The following is a 23,901-nucleotide window of genomic DNA, read 5'->3' as shown; positions in this document are numbered from 1 at the left end:
TTTCAGAGCGGAAAATAAGGTACGTGGTTCTCAGTCGATGTACATTTTCAACAGCTACCTTCAAACATGGATATTGAGGAAAAAAAATCTCTCAACTCACTTCACAGAGTCTCACAGCTTACTAAAACTAATGAAAATGCTGGAACACAACCACATGCCTCTTTCTGTAGCTTTTCCACCGTTCGGTCCAGCAGACGCCTCTCATCCTCAATGTCGTTCTTCATATTCTTGAACTGCTCCTTCTGAACCTTCTCCTCTTGAAGACTCTCCTCCAACACCTTGTGCTCACTGTTTAACTTAGAAAAGTTCCTCTAGCAAAGGATATAAATATTTCAAATAAACAGAAGGTCAGACATGCCTTTAAGCAAAGGAAGGTGAGAGTTGCTCACCTGCACATCTTCAAGCCGTAATGTCAAAGCTCTGTTAGCGCGAGACATCTCCTCCTCTTCCTCCTTAATTTCATTTAAAGACTCCACCAGATGCTTTTTCTCTTTCTGTGGATATCAAATTGAAATATTTTATGAAGCTCTGCAACTCTCAGTCGACACGGGCCAATGTTTCCACGTCACCTCCATGCGTGCAACTCGGTCTCCCAGCCTGCTTTCCTGCAGCTTGGCGTCATCGATGATGCGGTTGAGTTTGGCCACTTCGTTTTCCAGCTCTTGCGCCCGCTTGCGCAGGCGTTCCACCTCTTGGCTCAGACGTCCCGCTTGGCTCTCGAGCGTGCCCTTTGCTGCCTCCACTTCTGCCTTCTCTTGGACGACGGCTGTGCTGCTCTGGAGGTGACAAGACAGACAAGTGGCTTCAGCACAGATGAGGCTCACACGGTGGAAATGTGAGAAATGAAATTTGAGACTCCTTGAAATGTTTTCTTGATATCATATGTGGGATGAATGTGTTAGTACACGGAGCTCAAATTTCCTGCTGTGTCATAGCATGGAGTGTTTGTGAAACTTTGCATTACTGTAAATAATACTTGAGTATTCTTTCTTGTATTTGCTCTTTACTTGAGTATTTTTTTCCGATGACGTTCTCCTATTATTTTAAAACAGATCTATACGTTCCACTCCTTTGTTAATTAAAATGGGTTTGTTTCCCCCCCTCTCTGCTGATGATAACATGACATAAAAAGAAGTCAATCGAAACGCAACAAGAGTCAACCAGAGACGAGATCTTTCTACTAGTCCCTTTCTATCAACCAATCGACTATATATAAATAATTTCAACCAGGTCACTATATGTTCCTGTCATCGACAAATGAATAAAGATGCATTGTGTGGAGTGAATAATTTTTTGGCAGGAAGAAGCAAAGTTCGCTAATTTCCCGCCATACATACTGCAACAATAAATATAATAAGCATAAAATAATCCACTAGAACTACTTTAGAAACTAAAACCGGAGGTTTAATTGTACAATATTTTTTTCCTCACAGGTCGCATGCAGAACTGTGTGTGTGTGTGTGTGTGTGTGTGTGTGTGTGTGTGCGTGCGTGCGTGCGTGCGTGCGTGTGTGAGAGAGAGAGAGTCAGTAGGATTTGTAAGGCACACAGTTCAGCTGGAGGTATTTCATATTTTACAAAGCAAATAGTGATCACTTGGTGGCTGCCATGATACTCGAAAGCAACAACCGTCCTTGACAGCCAATGTTTCCATCATTCAGAGGTCACTTTTTCAACTGAGTATCTTTGTTTGAATATAGTGAAGCTGTTCCAAGTGAAAAAATAATTTTAAAGCTATTTGGCACTTGAGTGCTCAGTGTTTGGTGTCCATGTAACAAGCAGGACATTCTCCAACAATCACCTGCTAACATTGCACCGCAGGTTTGATTTCAAGCACATTTAATTGTTAACTGGTTTTGCACATGAACCATGTTTTTTGTTCGACAACTGAAACTGTCATTGTAACCATGCGATGGAAGACTGTACATAAAGTCGGAGCGGCAGGTGGAAATAAGTTTACAAGTGTTGGCTGACAAGAGCAGCGCAAGTGCAAAGCTCACATGGGTAGCCCAGGTGAGTGGTTTCACATGAGTAGTTGACAGCTTTGTTAGATAGGAGGCTTAGTGAGGTTTGATCTGAAGCAAGACTTAATGTCATTTAGGTGGAATGTCATGGAACAGGTTTGGGAGTTCGCCGTTTATCTCAGCTCGGCGCCCTCATGCATACTCGGGCTCTGCTAACCACCATGGTAAATCTATCACAACAGAACAAAGCGGGACATACAAGTGAATGTGGATTGTATATGTATGGTGTGTGCCTGAGGATTTATGTTCCGTTACATTCTTTATCATGTATGCAGACATAACTACCGGTACATGTACTCTGGGTGAACTTATGAAACAAGAGGTTGCTCAGTGGTAATGAGGGAGTGATTTTGTTGATATGAGATCATCGCAGTGTAACAGACTGTGAGAAATGTCATTATTTATGTCAAATCTCCTTGAGGCCTTGAAGACTTTATTTATGGCTGACTGTTTACAAAATTATGATCTACACTCCTTTTAATCGTGCCAAGTATGTCAGTGCCTGCATGCATGTAATTGTAGAAGCACGCAAAGACACATGAATGACACCTTTGTTAGTTACACTTGCGCAGTAACATCCAATGAACCGTATCCAAACGTCTGTTCTTAAAAGATGAGAGAGAATCTGTTGTATTAATTCAACAACTTTTTAATTATAGTGGCAGTTTACTGTGGTTTAGAAGTGCATTGCATCAGACTGTTTCCATTATTCTGGTTACCTTATTTCATGGAACAGTTCACAAAATTAAGCACACCGGCAAAATGTCATGAGATTCAATAAAGAAAGTGTATATATTTAATTTTAATACCCTGGAGAACCCAAGAACCCTTTTCTTTGGAATATGATGAATTAAACATTAAATGACTGCTATATGTTCCTAATTTAGGATTAAGGCCAAATTTGACCCTTTGGGATTTAAGGGTAACATTTGAGTAGCAGAACTTATAAGGGCCAAATTTGACTCAATGGGTTCTCCAGGGTTAAGGCGGTCGCCCGATAGTCCGAGGACTAGTGCCAAGTCGACCGCTAGGGGCATAGGATGATACGGGGAAATATAACGACGCTTGAGCAGAGTGGGGGGAATACAGCGACATTTGCATTGATTGAACAAGACAGTCAAACATAAATATAATTGAAAAAACGATCAAGGAGCATGGAGACAACGCTCAAACTAAAGTAACCGCATGGTACAACTAGAGTCAGAGGACCTGACATCACATATTTGGCCATGGCCTTGAAATACATCAACACACAAATACTCCAGTATGTGTCTTTGACTCTCAGCCAACACTGATCCCAGAAACAGTGCCGTTACTATACAACTGTACTTACACTCGTACTAAAAAAAAACAAAAATGCTTCAACTCTACGACACCAATACCACTTGATCAGCCTGAGAAGGACCCATGTCAGCTATGTGCAAATACTCTCAGGTAAACTCGGATTACATCAATTTGTTAGCCATCTATAAATTAGGGCTGGACGATTATGGAAAAAATAATAATCACGGTTATTTTGATTGAGATTGGAATCCCGATTAAATGATTCATTGATTTCAAAATGTTGTAATTATTCACCTGCAAAAACTCAACCACTCAAAACTATCATCATAGACTCACGTCCATTCATTCCTGCACATTGAACACTATTTTACAAGAACAAAATGTCCTTGTAAATATCATGTGAAATTTAAGCCTCTAACATTTTCATTCTGCTACATTACATCAACCACTACGTGCCGTCGCATGTAGGCCGATGGCCAAAACCACCCTCAGCCCTGGGCGTCGATGAATATTCCTTTTTGTTCCCAATATACCCCTGGTTGGGAACATTGCTATAGTATCGTACATTAGCCACTGTATAGTACATTTTTAAAAGCACCGGTTTCTGTTCAAACCTGAAACTTAAATCTTTAACAATGAATATCCCAAGTTGAAAGGCCCCATGCATCACGCTGCCGCCACATGTGAATAGACACGTTTCTTCTGTCAGACGACAAGTTGACACACATGCTTCTACCTCCCAGCTTTACGGGCTAGTCAGGCCAGTTCTCCTAGTCACCGCGCAGGAGCACTCAGCTTCACTGGCGACGTGCTTTTCAGAACTCACTTCATGTAACTTTTGTATTGGAAATCTGTGCAAATATTTAGTGTAGAAGAGATGTGCAAATGTTCAAACAGTTTGAGCAAAATGTCTCAAATCGAGAGTGGTATTGATGGTGGCGAATGCGAGTGAATTACGAATCTCTCTTGGAACTTTAAGAATCATAGGCAATCCATGAATCAGACACAGGTTAATGCTGCGGTAATGGAAAAACATGAAAACTATAACAGAGTTGGGGTAAAGGCAAGTCCCTCTAATAATACCCAACCGATACTGTCAGTGTACCCTTGTGCACAGTGCCAGCACTTCACTGACCCAATTCCCACACTGCGTTGAATCCACCAACAACTGACCTGTTAAGTGACAGGTCACTGGGAGGACTGGACCCACATTCACTAATAGGCCACAAGATTAGATCCATGTTTAAAATTCAATTGGGATACAATACAATGGCAGCATTAAAAAATCCATCTTTTTGAAGAAAAAGCTCAGTTGGGGCTGACAGTCAGGGAGATAACAATTGAACAATTATGTTTGTGATTGTGGTTTGAATTAGCTTTTCTTACTCTGACTATAAAGAGTTAATCGTTGAACACACATTCCTCAAGTTTACCCAGCAATTACTGAGGGAGTAGTACTACAAAATAAACTGTCACAATATAAGATGTAAGCAGTGTAACTCTTCAAATATAATCAAGAAAAGGGAGTGACAACACATGAAAACATAAATACAAATACTCCCAATGACTATTGTGTAGTGATGTGATGAGGACCAAAACTCTCTTCGCGTCTACACGAACTACTCCTCTCTTTGATTCACTTGGGAAGTGATGTGTATTCAAAGTGTTTGTATAACGTTGCACATTAACTGACTTTGTGCAGGTTTTGAAGCACTGCACCAAACCTTGTGAGCCATTCAATCATGTGGCTATTCCCACCAATTCAATGTCCATCATTACAATGAACATTTTGACAAACTTTTCTGATTAAAACTGCACTTAAAATGCAATATTTCTGTAATAACAACATTGAAAGAAAACATCAGTCATGGAGTAATCAAGAACCATGTTTGACTGGTACAAGGAAACCAGACGTGCCATTTTAACATCAATTCAAGTCAAGTCAAGTCAACTGTAAAAGGTTCACTACTGGTTGTAAAAAATGAAATTAAGCTTTCGATTCCACTGCTTTTGTTCTATTCGACGACAGGCTACTTCCAGTTTTCTCATGTCCTGTTAGTGACTCAGCAAGAGGGACGTTGACTGCTAAGCAGGAAGCTCCCAAATGCCCGATTTCCATTTGGGGCCAGCTGCAACAACATGCTAACTGTTTACAAATAGAGCCACTATAAGAAAGCACATATATAAATAAAACAATTATTCTGTCCAGCTTTGAGGTGACAGTTATTGTAGTTCTTGCACAGCTATTTCCGCATCCTCACTTAGGGCATCTTCCATTTGCAAATTTTCATCACTTGTGGCCATTAAGATTTGTAAGGACAGACAACAGAGTGACTCATATTAATTGGATAAATGGCTAACGGAAGAGGCCCCGTCATCTCCATCCCATTGCAAGCAATCAATTTAATACGCTTTGGCAACTCGTGACAGATTTAAAATGTTGACTATATAAAAAGGTCATTCCAATGTCGATTAAATGTATTTTAGAGTGGGCCAAAAATTGGACGATTGGGAAATTGTGGGCGGCTAGATGCGAGTTGTGGCTGATAGCAGCTTCTTGCAAGTGTTCTCATTTTGTATATGTGTGCTTGGCTGTTGTTACCATTCACTAAACGGCTGAAAGCGCATCTGCGAATGTGGCTCGCCATGCCAACGTGCCAGCGCATTACAGTACGGTGGTGTTTCTAAAACTGAAACGTTGGCTCGCAACACAAAGCAAAAAACAAACAAAAAGAATGATAAAGTGGCAGCCCTTAATTTGAAAAATTCACAAGTTGGGGCTCATTTGCAAGTCACAGCATTCTGTATGACTTGATGAAAAAGCATTGATCGTATTCCAACTGTTGGCTAAGTGTAATCAGATGTTGCCTGATTATGGGAAAATTCTATAGGCTACTCTTCCATGTCAAAGAGGACGTTGTTTTGAATCAAAGATGGAAAAAGAAACCGGTACAAACATGAACCAAGACTGATCCATGACATTCTAAATAATGATTTTGTTAAAACATAAAAACTGGCAAAAGATTCGCAATGGCTACAAACTTCAATTAAAGAGCCCAGTATGATTCATGTTCTAGTCATAAAATAATAGAAGCAATGACTTCGATTGTTTTCAGAGTTTTGGCTCCGAGGACAGGAGCACAAGAACAAGAGAAAATATCCTCGCCAGTGGCTCATCTCACATGTGCCTGACCTTCAAATGGCTATGCAAAAAAAATGATTTGGCCTGCACCTTTTCTGATGGAGCTCCAACTACTTTGAGCTTTAAACATCAGCAGCACATACAGGACAGCTTTTGAAAGATGTAAATATTCCCACAGGTATAAAATCTCATTTCCTCATATCACTGTCAACAAGCAGACATTCGGTCCACTGTTTCCTCCCGACTGCACTCTACAGTCACCTGCTTATTAATCAGCTCCTAAAGCAACGCGAGTAGCAACGGCGCTATCATCAAACGCACAGACACATGGCAGTCGCTTTTAAGAGAAGGCTCTTCCCTAGGCTGAGAAAGTTTGATGATCAGACAGGGAAAAGTTCAGTTCACACCCTCTCATGAGGCGGGTGAAGACACCAGCAAGGACACAAGTGGCTGTCAAAGGATCTGTATTTACGGAGCTAAGCAAAAAGTCAACAAACCCTCGTTCAAATATGAGTGAATCTGTGATAAAAAATAATGAAAAAAATCATTTCAATTTTTTCATCATTAATGTGACCAACAACCTGTACAGGTTGATTTTCTTAACATCTTTTTGAAGAGTGAAGTGCCTGTGTTTAGGATTAACAATCACATTAAAATTTGTGTTAAATGGAAGTCAGCGTTACGCTTTTCCTTGTGCAATCTATGACACGATTCAACAGATTAGCTTTTCATCATTAATGTTGAAACTTGAGCATTTTTACTTTGATAACATTCTCAGTGGCCAATTTGTACACTAGCAGGACAGTTAAATATGTTACTACATATGGCCTCTAAAATTCAACTGGCCTCTCACCAGGTGTCGCACCCGAACATCGCTGAGGTGGAAAAATTAGTTGGTGACCGCACACCAGGGAGTTGAGCAACGCACATCTACCAACACATTGCAATAGAAAGACTGCAACTCTGTATCGGGTTTTGAGACAATATGTTGCATTGTATTCTTTTTTTAATGAAACCACAACAATGGCACGACTGTCAAGAAAGGAGCAGATTGCCACAAATAGAGGAAACGGTCGACAATTAAACCAAATCGCTTCAATCACTCATTTTGGCAACAGGGACTCTCCACGCTTTATTCTCTCGTCACATATTGTAAAACACAACAGACAGACAACCTACTTTTTGACAACTGAGTCGTTGGCACTGTGGCTTGATTCCTTTCGTGTAAAGTGTGACACTAAAGGTTTCTGATTGATCAGCAAAGAATCAATATTTCTGGAAAATGATAGAAAAGAATGCAACAGAGCATCTCTTCTCATTGTAAAAGAATTACATGACAGAAATGCTGTCTCTATTACTTTGTTGTCATTTGTTTACTTTGTTCTTGAGCAAACTCCTTTGGGGTATGGGGGAAAAAAAGACAGATCAGGGTTTACGCTTCCAAACTGAACAATGCAGAAATGAACCCAGTGGGTTTCAGAAGGAGTCTAAAAAACTAGAAAAAAGTCATGATTAGTTAGGCCCACTTTTGTTGACTACAGCTGAGATCCATTAAAAGCCCAAACAAACTGTAGGACCCTACTGAGACAAGAGATTGAACTGCATTATCCCTAATAACTGAGAAGGTCCCATCCCACAAGTCAGGGCGGGTGCACTGCCGTTGACAGAGGCCGATCCGAATGAAGAGAGTCTGCAGGGTGTGCATTCTCCACGATGACCCCCGACATTCCTGGAAGCAAACCAGGCTCTCACTCGCTGCACCTCACCCGTCCACATTGCTTGCATACCAGAGCATGCTGACACCAAAAGATCCCATTCCAAAAGTGCACACGTTTTCAATTACAGAGCGTCGAGAGCTCATGCGGGACTTCTGAAATCAAGTTCCGATTCATTTAAGGGAGGTTTGGTGACAGTTTTGTAACCTTCATCAAATTCCACACATTTCTGCTGATAGAGAACACAATGCGCTTTTCAAGTAAAGACAGAAAGCAGACCCCTTGCCTCCTCCTTTCAGGGGGTTGGCCAAGCAGCCCCCTTTCTACAGCACACTGACCCACTTATTGAGACAGTCCCAACCCCCGCTGGTATTATTGTGTGAAACAAACTCATCATTCGTTTTCACTCGAGGTTCACAATTGCCCCCACTCTTTGAGGCCAAAGAAAAAAGAGGGAGCAAGGCGCAAACTCGGGAGTGGATGCTCATTAGATTGCCTTGGATACACACAAAAGAGGAGGTGGTTACCACTCATCCCCTCAACACGAGTTATAATATGCAAGAGTGGTGCTTCCTTTAACTTCGTTTATCTTCATGTAAAGTAATTAACACAATATCTTGAAGGTTCAACACAATCTGTTGGAGGAGCTCCAATTTGTTCAGCTTTCCCAATAGGAATCAATGGACAATGAATTCATCTGTTTTGTCAGACAACATGAAAAAAGGCCATAGAAGTGTCAAATAAATAACCACGAATTATATTATGCTAAAACAATCAGGACTTTAATTTTGAATGAGAAGGGCATAAAAAAAATGTGTTTGATAATTCAATATTAGTGTAGTAAACAGTGGATCAATATCAGTATAAAGTTCCTTCGGTGGTCTCATGAGAATCATCATGGAAAATGTAGCAGGTGAAACTCTGAGGCCTTATGAAAACATTTGCATACACACCAGTACTATAAAACAATATCTATATTCGGTAACGCCTTCATTTTATACATTTTTTTAAACTGTATGTGATTTTAGCATGCCCCACACACTGCTCTGCTAATTGCAGTGGGTGCACTTTTTTAACCTGGTTTTGATTTTTTTCATTAGGTTTTTTTTTGGGGGGGGGGGGGTGACAATATTGCCAGCATTTTGCCTTTCTTCAGTGGAGGAAAAAACAGTGACTGGATGCAGACTAAAGTTTTGTAATTGTTATAATTTCAGTTGGATGTTGTCAAGCATTATATGTCCACATTCACAGATGTAAACAAAAAAATCTGAAATGTAAAATATATATTTGTTAAACAGAACACAGTCAGCTTGTTGACTGAATATTGTTGCTCAGTGTGAAGGTCCGCCAAAAATGTCCATCTTGTCATGCAGCCCGTCACATTTCTTTTGCTGTTTTTAAGTACAGTGTCTGCTTGACATTATTTAAATAATTAAAAAGTGTGGGAGCTTGACCAATATGCATTTCTCACAGCATAATATCTACCTAATACAATGAATATTACTTTTAATCGAAAATACCCCCGCCCCCGTTGAAATTGGGTTGCTCAAAGGCACCGTAAGGTAATATTGACTCATTTAAAAGTTGGGCAGAATGCACAAGCTGGGGAGAGGACAATCATGCAAGCACGCAAAAGGAAAGCCCCAAATGAGCAAGGATGTAGTTCAATCCTAAAAGAAAAGCAAACAATGACTTAATAGTCCAAAATGTTTACAAAAGCAGTTCGGATAGACCCCTGATGAGAAACTCCCCTGGAAGCTGGGACGCACAGTACCTCTGTACAACAAAGGAAATGTGCACACTGGTCAGTCTGCTGTAGCTGCTGTGGTTCCCCCCACCAGCCTCGCAGGAAGTCGAACACAAGGACAATTTCCACCCTTTGAGACAAACAGGAAGCACACTCGGCGTACTGAGACGCACTGAAAATAATGTTGCCTTTACACCCCTTATCCACAACTTGACTAAAACTGCTCACAATGTAAATTTCCTCATAATTATTACTTTTTTTAAAGATAAGGACTGTTTCATCAGTTGAAACTTCATCATTTTAACCCACCAAAACACACTGAAGCTCGTAAGGGAGGCCGGCATGAGAGAGCAATCGAGATAACTGTGGCGTCTCAAATCATTTCAACAACATTGCCACAATGCAGGTCAGGCAACTCCCTTTATTCTCAAGTCAGTTTCATCAAAAGTCATTATCAAACAATGTACTTCAAAATAAAAATAACTCCTACGTAGAGAAACACTGGACAGGATGAAGTCAGAAAAATGTTGGCAATGTAATTCTAACTGTCATTGTGTTTGAGGTTCAACGGTTGGGAGTTGTGCGAGTGCATGTGTGAGAACTGAGGCAAAGTACAATGCGTGCAGCTTAGGCTGTTTAACCAAAGAAAATATTTTACTATCCTCATCATCATCCAGTGAGCATTTATTTATAGTCTATACTGAGCCGCACTTTTACACACAACAGAACCAAAACCACCGTTTGTTTTTATTTTTATGCTGATGAGGGTTTCTTGGCGATCTGATAAATGACACAGCAGGGATAATATTTACTACCTTGATGCAGCAGATACTATACAAATAAAGCCATCTGCTTTATTTCTCTTAGAAAGTCATTGGCCAAAACCATTGAAAGGCTAGTTCAAGTCAAGTTCAACATTTTCTTTACAATATGTTGTATGCACACCAAGTAGTCTAAAAAACGTATTCTGATTAATACTGTGTTTGCGAGGGGGCTGGGCTGCCATTTTGCCTTGTACTGCCAGGTTTGCTGGGGCTCAGGTTTGGAACATCACGGTTCACCTTGTTTTCTGGGCTTGGTCATGTGATGACAGCAGGCTGAGCCCTAAAGCACTGTGATGTCATCTTAAGTACACAGCAAGTGGCGGTGCAAGGCAAAAAGGCAACAAGCACAGGTTGGCCATTGACCACATGAGTTCATGATTAACCTTTTCTACATGCTCCTTGCAAGTGTTTTAAAACATGAAACTTATGGCTCAACTTTGTGACAAAAGCATGTGCAGTGCTTAGCTCCACACGCCCCTCTAACATGGCGTGTTTTAGAACAAGTGGGTCGGGGGTGAGTGAGAGAAAGGTGACATTTACCTGCTTGGCCTCCTCCAAGGACCTGTGCAGCCGACTCAGCTCCTTCTCATATTTCTCCTTCATCTTGTCCATCTCCTGATCGTGAACAGCCACTTCCTCCTTCAGAGCTCCCTTCAGAGCTGTCAGCTCCCTCTCCCGCTTCCTCAGAACATCCTCCTGCTCCTCTTTGGCCACTAGCACTTCCTGCAACTCAACCTTAAGTTGGATGATGTCCTAGAGAAGAATTGTTTGGACTATTGTTACTATGTTGACCTAGGCAAAAGCAGAAAATGATAATTGACATGCTTTTTAAAGTCAAACAGTGTGCTTCCTTTCACAACTGGTTTACATTAGGGATGTGAATCTCAGCACTGAGGACGATTTGATACACATCTCGATGCACTGCCAGCGATGCGATACTTAAACGATACATGGAATTTTCTGGCGATACGATGCGATACGTTTCACCGTCGTCACGATGTAATACGATGCGATACACATTAAGTTCAAATCAATGCGATCCGATACGATACAATGCAATTTGTTGCGATATTGTGCAATTAAACATGATGCAAATAAGCAAAGAAAAAAAGCGTTTAAAAAGATGGAATTCAGTATGGTATTACAAAAAGGATACCACTTTATTCCTTATAAACAGTAGAACTTGTAAAACCACTTATTTAAGCCCTTTCACAATTGGGTTTCGTGGAAAAAAAATGTAAACAATTTGGCACCTGAGACTCACAGCTGTTGCTATAGTGTAAACACAAACAGACTATTCTCACGGAGTGTCTTTATATGAAATATAATTTTATATATATATATATATATATATATGAATCTATAGCGCAAGATGTCCACCCATCCACTGTAAGTGCAACTCTATGCGCACTGTTCAGCGACACAGTAATCTCACTTCTCACTTTGTTGTACACATCGGGAATATGTTTGTAAGTGAACACAGACCTGTCTGGTATTTTATACCTGGGTTCCAAAACGTGCACGAGCTGTCTGAAACCCTCGTTGTCCACCACGCTAAGGCTGGAGGTCTTTGCATATGAAATAAGCAGTGGCCTTAGTTATAGCCATTGCGCTGTCACAGTGAGTTGCAAGGAGACTCCCAAAATAAGAGGCAATTTTTTTCTGATCCTGACCTGGTTTACCAAGAGTTTCTCCGGTGTCCGACGAGGAACTGGGCGGGGAAACGGGGGTGCGGGAGGGAAACTTGTCGGTGATCTGGTGCCATCGTTTTAAGTGGGTCTGCATATTTGTGGTGCTGCCGTTGTATGGCTTCTTAGTGCGACATTCTTTGCAAATCACGGAGGTTCTATCAAGCTTTCCGTCTTTCTTTTTGAAGCCGTAGTATTTCCAAACATAAGATTTGATTGTTGCGGCTGCATTAAATATAGTAGTTTCCTCGCTGCTGCTTGCGCTAACTTCCATAATGTTTCGCTAGTTGTGTACTGGACTGTATGTGACGCACGGCTACCGTCCGTATTCAACACAAAACGCAAAGCAATGATGGTGCATTCATTGCGCCTAGGAAAGGGCAGATAGGTGACGTTTAACATGAATAAAACGGCGCTTGAATCGGATTTTACCGATACCCATCAATACATCGTGATGAATCGCGATTTCACCCGTCAATCGCGTCGTACCCAGTGAATGAGCCGATGCACTCGGATCGCGCACGTGCGCATCGATGTATCGATTAATATCGATTATTTTCCACACCCTTAGTTTACATAGGAAGCCCTTTGATCATTTATACGATATCCTTGATTTTGATCTGAGGTCTGTGTAATAGTACGTACTCTGTCTTTACTCGTAAGGCAATTCAGCGCAGGAGTTGAACAATTAGGCCACGCTAGTAGCATGATGGTGACTTTGCTAGTGATGCCCCCACACCCCATTACACCATCCACTACTGCATAAGATTTCTACTCATTCGTAGGACAACTACACCATATTAGCAAGGTGAAACTGTGCATGTGTTGACATCTGTGCAATTAAATTTAACCTAACTAGAAAACTACTGTGCAGCACTACTGACGTTACTCGGCCCAAATAGTTGGCATATGTCCTGCAAAAGTAGCACTCGTAGTTTTAGTACAAGGACGGAATGAAGCTGGATAATGCGCTTTCTGTAGGATTGTGCAACTGAACACTGCCATACCGCCATGATGGCGTCTCTCTCGCCATCAGCAGCAGTCGTCTTGGCAGTGTCCAACTCATCGTGCATTTCCGAAAGCTGGTCCTGCAGGTCTCGGATTTCCGTCTGGTATTGCTCCCTCTCCATCTTCACCTGGAACAACCTGACACGCAACATAACATGTCACAACACACAGTAGCATGCCAGTACTCCACTTGAACAGACACCTGTGCAACAGTTCGCTCGTAGCAAGAGCAGCACCTGTGCCTGTTCTTAATTTCAGGGTTAAAGCCAATCGACTTGACTTGTTGACAAGTCACTAACGTCTAAATTGCTTCCAGGGTGAGAGGTGATGTGAAAACTAAAACTAAACTACAACTGGGCGAGAGCATAATCAAAGTTAAAATAATGCTGAAAGTAAATCAAGTGATCTTTGAAACTGAACAGTTTGCAACAAAAAATGTGAAAGAAAAAAATTATTTGAGAACTTGGTAGCAGATTATGTATTTATTTGATATCTTTGATATTCAGTCTACAGTCCAGGTACCGGTAATAGTAATTCTTTGCCCACACTCGTAACAAGTCAAGTCAAAACACAATTCAGTGCACTAGTAGAATAACTATGTTTGCTAATATGCAATTAAAACTTAAGTTATAAACTACTATGCTGTACAAGCATCGCTACTAGGCCTCCTTGTTGACCTACTTTGTTACAGCTGCCGCTGTTGTGAAAGCGCTATATAAATCAGCATGTATTGTATTGTATTGTATTGTACTAGTGTGCAGAAATGGCATGACTAAACATTAGTACTTTGTACAACAATTTTGGCATACTGGTAGGCCAGCTACAGGCACAAGTCACCTGTAAAGCTAAAATACTACCAGGCATTTTGGTGATCCTAGTAGGATCCAGGACAGTGCGACACTTGCCTACTATTTCGACCTAGTGGTGTTATTACAGCAGCACATTAGTTTAAACTAGTACAATTTTAATTGCATACGAGTAGACCAAAAATGGCACAAGTCAAGGAAAAAAGCATTTCCACTGTGTCTGAGTGTTGTTCTGCTAGTTCTAAATTGTCTTGCGAGCGAGGACAAAGCTATTATTGAGTACATAGACCTTAAGTGTGGATCTCAACAATCTTGAATAAATACTCATACAGTTTCCCTACAGTGCACGACATGTGGCAGTGCATCTAATACAAAAAAAAGGGTTCTCAGAAAAGTGTCGTTCTAAAATCATACCCCATATACCAGTGAACACGTGTAGAATGAAGCCACTGTATCTCAAAGTCAAACTAAGTGTCTCATCCGTTTGTCTATTGTGCATGTTCACTCATTTATTTTACAATTAACAAATTTCTTGATTTAATTACTTTGAGTTCTTACTCTTCAAGTGTGGTCTGGAGTTCAGCCTCGGTTTTGGGCAGTTTTTCCTTCAAGCTTTTGCACTCTTCGGCAGTCCGGTCTAGTTCCCGCTGCAGCTCCTTCAAGCTTGATGCTGCCATGCTGTCTGCCTTATTTGTCTGATAGGAAAACACACATATGGACAAATGTGCAAATGTGGTTGGTACCTCTCGGTTAATGAAAGAAAAAGCCACAGAGATCACATAAATAACTTTGCATGTGAGAAAAGGTATAATAAATGAAAATTAACCAATGTAAATCAGACATTGTGAAGGTTAGCTCCGGTCCCAGAGAGCTTGGATTTCTGAATATATGCAACTCTGGTCACATTAACAACATCATTATTGTCCAATGCTGTTTCATGGGTTTGTTTTTACAAAATAAGGTTGAATCATAATTCAAAAGCAATATCTGATTTTCATTGGTTAATTTTAATTATTTTTTATTTATCATTATTTCCTCAAGTTATTTCTGTGACTGCTGTGTTTTTCCTTCATTAACACAAGGAGACAAACAATTTTGTCTGCGTGTCTGCATATACCGGTAATGTGGCTCCACACAAATCTAGTCTCGACTGCTTATTGTTTGCTTTCGATGGAGAAGCTCTAAAGTTCGGAACTTTTTGATTGTGAGTTGCCCATTAAACCTAAAGATATCTAACCTGCAACATTTTGAATACAAACACATTTTTGTTACCATTCTTTGTTCTTGAATTTGTTGTTTCAGTTCGGCCACTCTTTTCTCCAATGTAGCGTTTTGCTCCCGCAGGGCTTTGGTCTGAGCAGACAGACCCAAGGACTGACAGAAGAACACAAAGTACAATCAATATTTACCTTCAGAATAGTTTCTTTTATGAGTGAAGTGTATAATGTTAGCGTGGCCATTTGATTGTATTGTACAAAGCATTTTCCATGAAACATGGGGGTCAGTTCCTCTCCTCATAATAAATAAATAGTAAAAAAATAAATTAAATAACTGGAAAAAAAATCTGCAAATAAGTGAATCCACAGGTGCCAAACTGGTCCATTTTGGTGGTCCATTTTGTGTGGATCTGCAGTCAAAACCTATGGTAATGAACAATTAGAAAAACAGAAATTCTAAAAATGTCTCACTTTGTCATCAGGAGGGCCTGCCGTGGCTCGAGATTTCAACGTTTGAATCTTCTCAAAGACCAGGTTGACCTTTCTCTTGGTCGTTTCATCATTATCGGGGCTTCTGCAAACAAAGACACACGCAGACCAGTAATGCCGAGAGTAAAAAAAGAAACGGTTTTGCAGGTGGTCAAGGTGGTTTGGAATAGTGATCAGTCATTCCCAACTTAGAAAGGGGTCAGGAAGGGTCATGCTGCTTTGATCTGCCACCTCATTGCACAAACAGCCTTGTTTCAGCCTGAGAGGCTACGTTTAGACTATGGAAAAATGTGACCCAAATCCTATTTTTTGCCCATATGTGATTCTTTTATGACAGTGCTAACGGCTTGATTCAGATTTTTTCAAATCTGATCTATATGTGGTCCGAGACCGGATACCAATTCTTTGGCAAGGCAACCTTCGTCTATAGGCCAGGTCGCATGTATCCAACTTGTAGGGTCTCAAAATTCCTATATGCGCTCTGCGCAGAGGAGAGATTGACAATTGTCCATAAACCTGCAGTTATTTAGTAACAATGTGGACTTTATATTAGACTTTAATCCCCAACATCAAGTGGAAATTTATGGTGATTTGTACTATAGTAGTAATGCAGCCATGCAGACAATTTATTTATTATACGCGGCAATGACGTGACATCCTCTTTCGTGGTCATCTCTATGATATGAGCAGAGTTAAAGGACTCTGCTCATTTCCCAAATATTTCTACATCTTCCCACATTGCTCCTCTGTAGATATGAGATGATTAAAAAGACGAATCTCCTACATCCTGGACCATATTGAGTTCCGGAAACACTCCTTAGTTGGTGATTCATCGCTTTTTCTGCGCATGCAGGTCACTTTGGGGAAGCATTTGGTTCACACACCAAACAGACTGAGGATGCAATTAATAATCGTATTTCACCCAAAAATTTGAATTGAGTCTCGAAACCTGCAGTCTGAATGTAGCCCAACTCAACTATGTGGCATCTTTATGAAAAGCATGTGCTTCGGGAAGTGTTTCATGCACACCAAAACAAAATTGCTGAAATTGAGCCACAAAATTATGTACACCTGGACAGATCCAAAAATAACTTGCTTCATACTTTTTCAATGATAAATAATTAAAAATCAAAGTAGCAGAGCATCACAGTGTTGTAGAATCACACACAAAGGTGTTTTGTTTACCTGATAAATTACATAATGAGGAGCAAAACGAATACATCTCTCAATATGACGCGATGCAGCTCTTCAGCACTGCAATCAACAACTGCAGTTGCAAGGAACAAACTTAAAAAGTTCGAATGAGTACCACTCCTCTATTATTATTAAACACAATAACATGCATGTGGTGCAGGTAATTCTTTTTGTCCACTGCAGACATTCTGTTTTTTCCGGATTCTTTCGCCCTGGCTTGCTGCCACCTGCACCAACTAATTTTTTTTACACATTTCTACTGCATAACTGCATAATTTTAGTCTGTGTGGGGAAAAATGATCCCTGCAGAGCTTCAAGGCAGAGGTTTAGCTTTGACCATTTTTGGTAATTGAAGTATTCGAGTGTTTCGGCGAATCACTTCAACTCAACAATAAGCAGGTTTATCTGTGTGAACTTAGGATCTTTGAACAGTTTGGGGTTTTTTTTAGATTGTGCAGGAGTAGTTCATTTTGTGGCTCCTCCCTGCAGGTCAGACCAAACATGTGTTAAACATGAAACTCCTCAATAACACATTGAGAGAGATGGTCTTTTACTGGATTCCTGATTGTTTGGTCACGATTACAGACACCGGCGAGCTATTCCACTTCTTTACGTGTCATCTTTTGTGTCTGCCTAACTGATCATTTCAGTGAACAAAAATGTTATTTGGCACAGACTTTAGGAGGACCTACTCCCCCCTTGGAAAAGTCAGTGAAATGAAAAGCATCAGTATCAATAAATCTGAAGTCGCACAGCTTTCTAATGACAACAGTGATGTATTATTTCTTTAAATTAGGTCAGTGACACAGAAACATTCTCTCAACCTGTGTTCTCCTCCCACAGATGACTTCGATTATACATCCACATCTCCCGTTGCCCCATGTTTGTCTTTGCAGCCTTGAGAATGTAGCTCAGTTGCTATCCCAGCACTTCCATCTGGGTTTCCTTTCCTTTGTCGTCCTCTGACTCCTGACCTGTATCCCCGTCACACCCAAACAGTTTCCTGTCCTTTTTCTAAACGACCACTTGCTGTGCCAACAACTGCAATAAAATCGAGAAAAATGTGGATCAAATCTGAAAATCTATGTCTTTCATTTACTACCTCTCACAGCTTATGCAGGAAATCGATAACCGGCATATGATTGAACTGCAAAGACTTTCATATACTTCTCCTTTGACTCAGTTTAACACGAATCCTCGATGCTTTCTTCTCTTGGCAGCCAATACGTGTCTGATTACAGTAACAAACACAAAGGTTTAGCCCTTGATTTACACTATAGCGGAGAGAAAACACTGAGGTAAAGTGAGATTGTGAAGAAAAAATAATATCCACACAGCTGGATCGCCTGACTGGGTGGGTAAAAGAACACATTCCTTCTCTTTTATCATAAACACCCCAACTCTGATGAAAAAAAAAAGATCCATGAACTCCCACTGAATAACTTCTCCCAACATGATGCATGACTTCAAATGTGCTATTTGTGAAATGTAGGAACAATGGGCCCAGTTTGTGGTTCAAATTACAGCCAAAAGATTCAAACTCTTCTGTTTTTATAGCATCAACCAGCCATGAAAATAGGGAGCCAAGCAGAACGAGGTCAAGCTGTAATAACTCACCCGTCCTTTAGGTAATTGAACAAAATTTGCTTTGCTGTCTCTTCGTGTGTTTGTTGTGAAAGCTCCTGCTGACCTTTAAGGAGATCTGGCGTTGCCTGAATGGGACAGGAAATGAGAAAATGATCTGAACGTGGTAAAAGAGACATCAGATTTACTACAACAAGCCTGAATCAAAACATGGTGTCAAATTGCATTCCTGACTGCGTATCAATAAAATGGCATACCACCTTTTATTCAAGCAGTGGCTGACATAAGACAAATTGTCCCATGTCAATTTTTAGACTTTAAACTGAAAGGGGAAGTCAACCCAATGTTTTCTGATTTGCAATAATATGTGAAATGCGCCTCCGCTAGTCAAAACATGGCATTCTCAATATTGTGTTTGTGGAATATGACCTATGTCGCAAAATGTAACCATTTATATCAGAAGGCGGCCACTTTACCAATTTCAGTCAACTGAAAATTAGACCACAGTTAGTCAGGGCTCAGGTAACAAACAATCACAGCTGAGAGCCGCAGGACGTGCTCCTTTTTTTACATGTCTCACAAACGTCATAGTCATAATGCTGTGTTTAGACTAGTGGGGCTGCATGGAACATATTGTCAAAAAAAAAAAACATGGCAGGTCCATATCTCCTTTAAGTTTGGGAAGCGATGTTAAAGATTCACTACAATGAAATCAGAGATATGTTTCAAAATAAATTAGTCATCTGTGCAGGGCTATTTGTGGCATGTCAAATTTAGAAGGTATAATTATTTTCATTTTACACGGACTTTAAAGTCAAAGGCCACGTTTTCACCTCACAAAAATGAATAATGTTTTTTTTTTTGTTGCTATACTTCACAACTTACTGTAACTGAAACGTACAAGATACTATTTTGGAACTGAACTGGTGCAAACGCGGCATGGGTAACAACTAGTGTTATGGTGATCTATTATGTACATTACCTGTACATCAGTGTCTGTGGTGGCTTTTTTGCCAACAATTGTGGACTTGGATAAAGATGTTGACAGCTTGCCAGCTGAAGACGCTGTGTCCACTGAGTCTTTATTCTTGAGTGTTACAACTGTAGAATGGCATTGGGTTTTTTGGTATCCCTGGATGTAGCCGACACCTGTGGATAAGGTGCTCTGGGGAGAGCCAGGGGCACTAGTGGTACGAGATGGTGACTTGGAATTGAGCATGAACCAGGGCTCCTGATTCCCAGCTGTCCTGTGCAGGCGGAGTTGTGAGGGCCGCAGGACGTGCTCCATTGATGCGCCACGACGACGGCTCGATTCATCCAGGGGCCTCGATCCTTCCTCTCGTCCGAAAGCGCTATCCACACTGTGAGAGCGTTTCCTGTCTTCAGGATTGATCCGGTTTCTTCGCCCAGCCCTGCCACGCCGATGGTGGCTGCCGTCTTTGCTGTCAAACTTCTCAATGAGCTCATCGACACCGGGAATGGGTCCCCTGTCAATGTCTCTGCCCGACCCAGGGACGAAAGGGATGTAGCGCCGGTTCTCGTGACGGTTAATGGTGTCCGCGTAAAGCGCATCAATGTTTTCGTCCGCATAGAGCTTAGGGGTGGAGGATGATGAGGAGTGGCGAGAGCGAGAAGACAATTGCAGAACAGGGCCACTGGAGTCTGACCTCCTCAATGGAAGGACATCTGGCTCGCGGCGTTTGCGATCGAGGCTTGAGTTGGCACTGTTCACTGAAGTGGAAGACTTGCACTGGGTTTTGTTCTGCTCACTCATGGTACTGGACACAGTAGATGCTTGGGTATGACTTTTGAGCATTGGCTTGGACTGAGGTGGACTCTGCTTGCTGAGACAAGGTTTGGACTGCGGCTGAGCCACTTGCGGCTTGGTCTGTGGCTGAGAATGCAGGGTCGGACCCAAAGACTGAGGAGTTAATTTGGGTTTTTGGTATGATGCCTCAGTCGAGCGCGTAGACGGAAGTTGACTTTTGTTCGATTGTGTGGGAGCTTTGTTTTGATCTTGGCACATGTTGTGGGATAGTGTAGATACAGTGGCTGTGGACTGAGTTCCGGTCTCAGCAACAGAAAGGGGCCTTGAAGGTAGACTCTGAAAGTTCAATGAATTGGTCTCTGGATCATAGGGCTGCAGTATCTCGGGATGCCTCTGAAAGTTCAGAAGGGTTTGCGCTTTCCTTGCTTGCGTATCTGCAGAGCCATTCTGAGCAGCTGCGTACTGCATCATCTTTTGAGACCTGTACTCGCCGAAGGGGCTCCTGGGTCCACCCTCCTTATCTCCTCGAAAATCATACTCATGGTAGTTATCAATAAAAGAACCCTCTGTCCCAATGTAGCCATTGCTATCGGTGTCAAAGGACTGAGGACCATTGTCCTGGTTGTTCAGAACTACGTAGGGATGTCCATCTATGCCCTGGACTCGAATGCTCAGACCATATGTACCACAATTGCTGTGGGGCCTAGAGGAGTGAGATGGTTGGGTGTAGCCCCGCTGTGGTCCACTAGTAGGAATGTCAGTCACTCTGTAGGACTCCATCAGGAATGCAGAAGGAAAATAAATCCCTCTCCCTGGATAAGGTGCCCTTTCTCTGGAAGAATCAGAGGGTCTATTAGTTGGAAATGAGAGACTGTATAATTCAATTAAAAAATATATATTTTCTTGCCTCACAGTCTGAAACACTAACAGAGCATTAGAACTTTGCTGTAAATAATCATGGATGTTTTCCATCAGGTGTGAAAAGAACAGATTATACCAGTCAAGAATAACACACTGACATTTGTCTAAGTGTATGGACAGGAAAATTGGAGTTCAAAAAAGGGAAAGTAAATGTAAAAACGGTTTCACTTGTCATTTACAATAAGCAACATGTTTTTCCAAACATCAACAAATGAGCAGCAAAACATGTAATAAATGAAAGTGATTACAATAACAAAAGGATGTTGCTCAGAAATATTTATGCCGGCCAAGACAGTCAGAGACAAAGCCATCAGCAGGCACCATGTGTTGCGGTAGACAATGGGCTTTGAGCAAGTTCCTGTTTGCCTTGCTGATAATGTCTCATTTACCAGATGCAACAATATAAAGACAAACTGAGATGGGCCTGAAAGAGGGTTCTGATAAGGATGACAACAAAGGTCTCAAGACAGGATACATCACGCCATGGGTTTAACAGGATAGGACAGACTAATGGCTGACACCCCTATGAATGTAAACATACTAAGCAGGAGGCCATAGGAAGGTGTTTACTGTAAAGCTAAATCATATACTGAGCAGGTCAAGAACCACACTCCTAATACATATCCATATGTATGTAAGAAAACCAACTGAACTCCACAGGAAGAAGCACTTGGTGAAGGAAGCAAAGAAAAACTCCCTCTAAGGAGGAAACCTCACACAGAACCCGGCCAGCCTTTGTGGGGCAGCCGTCCTCCACGTATGGTAGATTTAAGAAGCATAGACAAAATAGAGGAACAGAGGCTAGCTAGGGAGAGAAATCAAGATCGAGGTGTTGATCAGCCAAGGACGGAATGAGAGAACTATGGACACAACAACAGTTGTATCAACAACAGTAATAGTTCCATGATTACAGCAGGGACAATGGTATTGTTCCTCTCCTGACATAAAAGGCAGATATTTGAGAAGGTGTGAATTTTTAGGGCAATTTGTGCAAGGACTGTGCAACCATTTTCCTGTCATTGTATTTTACCATCAGCATGGTGGAACGTGGTTAGCACTCTGACTCAAAATGATGAGGGCTGGGATTCCAATTAGAGCCTTCCAGTGTGGAGTTTACATTTCTCTAAATGTAATCCACCCATCCATTTTCCGATCCACTTATCCTCACAAGGGTCGCGGGGGTGTTGGAGCCTATCCCAGCCGTTTTCAGGCACTAGGTGGGGGAAACCCTGAACCGGTTGCCAGCCAATCACAGGTGTATATTTCAAATACCAGTAAATAAATAAAATATCTAGCATAATGACAAAAAATATATATTAAACAAAGACCTTTCTGACATAGATAATTATTCTCCAATGTTTGTCAAACTGCTGCAGTATAGCACCAATTGATCCCATTTGAACATTTTGGTGTTTGAACATGTTTAATTTTATTTTGTTTCAAGTGTCCATTTTTGGAGAAACCATGAGGGCTAAAGAAAAATTGAGTGGTTTACAATTTCAAGTTTAAGTGAATTGATCATCATCAAATCAAGAGTGTGAGAGATGTAAACTTTGTTTTCACTAAATGTAGAATACACACAAAATTAATATATAGATTTCTTCTTTTCCCTAATGAGAAAAGTGAGTTGCCCCGAATGTTTTTACAAGCTGTCATGCTGGCTTCACCACAGGGCCCAGGTTAGAATGTCAAATCCTCGCTTTTGATCTTACGGAGCACATTTTTATCTCACCGTGGGAATTACTTGTGAAGTGTGAGGAGGCTGATAACCTGTTCAACCCCACAAGAGGAAAACAAAAGCGCCGTAATCGGCGCCATTTGGAGAAGAACGTCAAAATAAAGTCGAGTTAAATCACTTAAGCAGGGATTTACACTCTGGGAAAATATGAAAAACTTACGTAACCTCATTGAGAATTGCCTATTGGCAGCGGTGGCAAACGTACTTGCCCAGTATCAAAGTATTTGTACTTCGTTACTCCCCACCACCGCCCATTGAAACTCCCGTTAGTGTCAAAATCATAAAAGTAGTTCTATCAGTTTAACTCAAGTAGTATATTTATGAGGAGAAAGTCCTAAGAATAATTCACGTTTTAAACTGACGCACTTTGAGTACAGTCACATCACTACTCGGTGCAACAGGTGACTTCAAAGCACTCAAGCAACAAACTGCCACTTAAAACGTGATTTAAAACGTGACATAAACGCCCGAAACCGTATCGAAAGCGAGCGGGGCTGCTGTAATTGTCTTTGGTTTCAACTTGTTGAGTTTGGTCGCTCACGACAAACGCGTACGAACATCACTGGAAAGCGTTAGCTACTCACCACGAGCAGTCGTCCTCTTCGCCTGTCGTTTTTATAACAACAAAATATATTTTTTTAATATTAAAGCAGCAAGCAAAGTAACCGGGTCGCGCTTTATCAACTTAATTAGCGCAGTACTACTCACTGAGGGAGACAGTTTGAGGAGGAGGAGGAGGAGGAGGAGGAGGAG

General features: G+C 41.2%; 1 protein-coding gene across 2 annotated transcripts in view; it reads right to left on the bottom strand.

Moving 5' to 3' along the window:
- Positions 1 to 23,901, bottom strand: part of cgnl1 (cingulin-like 1) — a 36,699-nt gene extending 12,798 nt beyond the window's left edge. The window contains exons 1-11 of one of the 2 annotated variants that reach the window (XR_007962159.1): positions 23,733 to 23,901; positions 19,704 to 21,321; positions 18,755 to 18,849; positions 15,926 to 16,028; positions 15,510 to 15,611; positions 14,796 to 14,932; positions 13,431 to 13,569; positions 11,276 to 11,488; positions 570 to 776; positions 390 to 494; positions 159 to 311 (exon numbers count right to left, since the gene is read on the bottom strand). Coding sequence is in view for 1 of the 2 variants with exons in the window: in XM_052063750.1 (XP_051919710.1) it covers positions 159 to 311; positions 390 to 494; positions 570 to 776; positions 11,276 to 11,488; positions 13,431 to 13,569; positions 14,796 to 14,932; positions 15,510 to 15,611; positions 15,926 to 16,028; positions 18,755 to 18,849; positions 19,704 to 21,269 (2,820 nt within the window). In the remaining variant the exon portion in view is untranslated. The remainder of the gene's footprint in view (positions 1 to 158; positions 312 to 389; positions 495 to 569; positions 777 to 11,275; positions 11,489 to 13,430; positions 13,570 to 14,795; positions 14,933 to 15,509; positions 15,612 to 15,925; positions 16,029 to 18,754; positions 18,850 to 19,703; positions 21,322 to 23,732) is intronic. The other variant, XM_052063750.1, reaches the window with a different exon arrangement.

The sequence above is a fragment of the Hippocampus zosterae genome, chromosome 4 (assembly GCF_025434085.1).
Source record: "Hippocampus zosterae strain Florida chromosome 4, ASM2543408v3, whole genome shotgun sequence".
NCBI lineage: Eukaryota > Metazoa > Chordata > Actinopteri > Syngnathiformes > Syngnathidae > Hippocampus > Hippocampus zosterae.
Note: the sequence above shows the minus strand (reverse complement) of the source record. Positions and strands in the feature narration are given on the sequence as shown.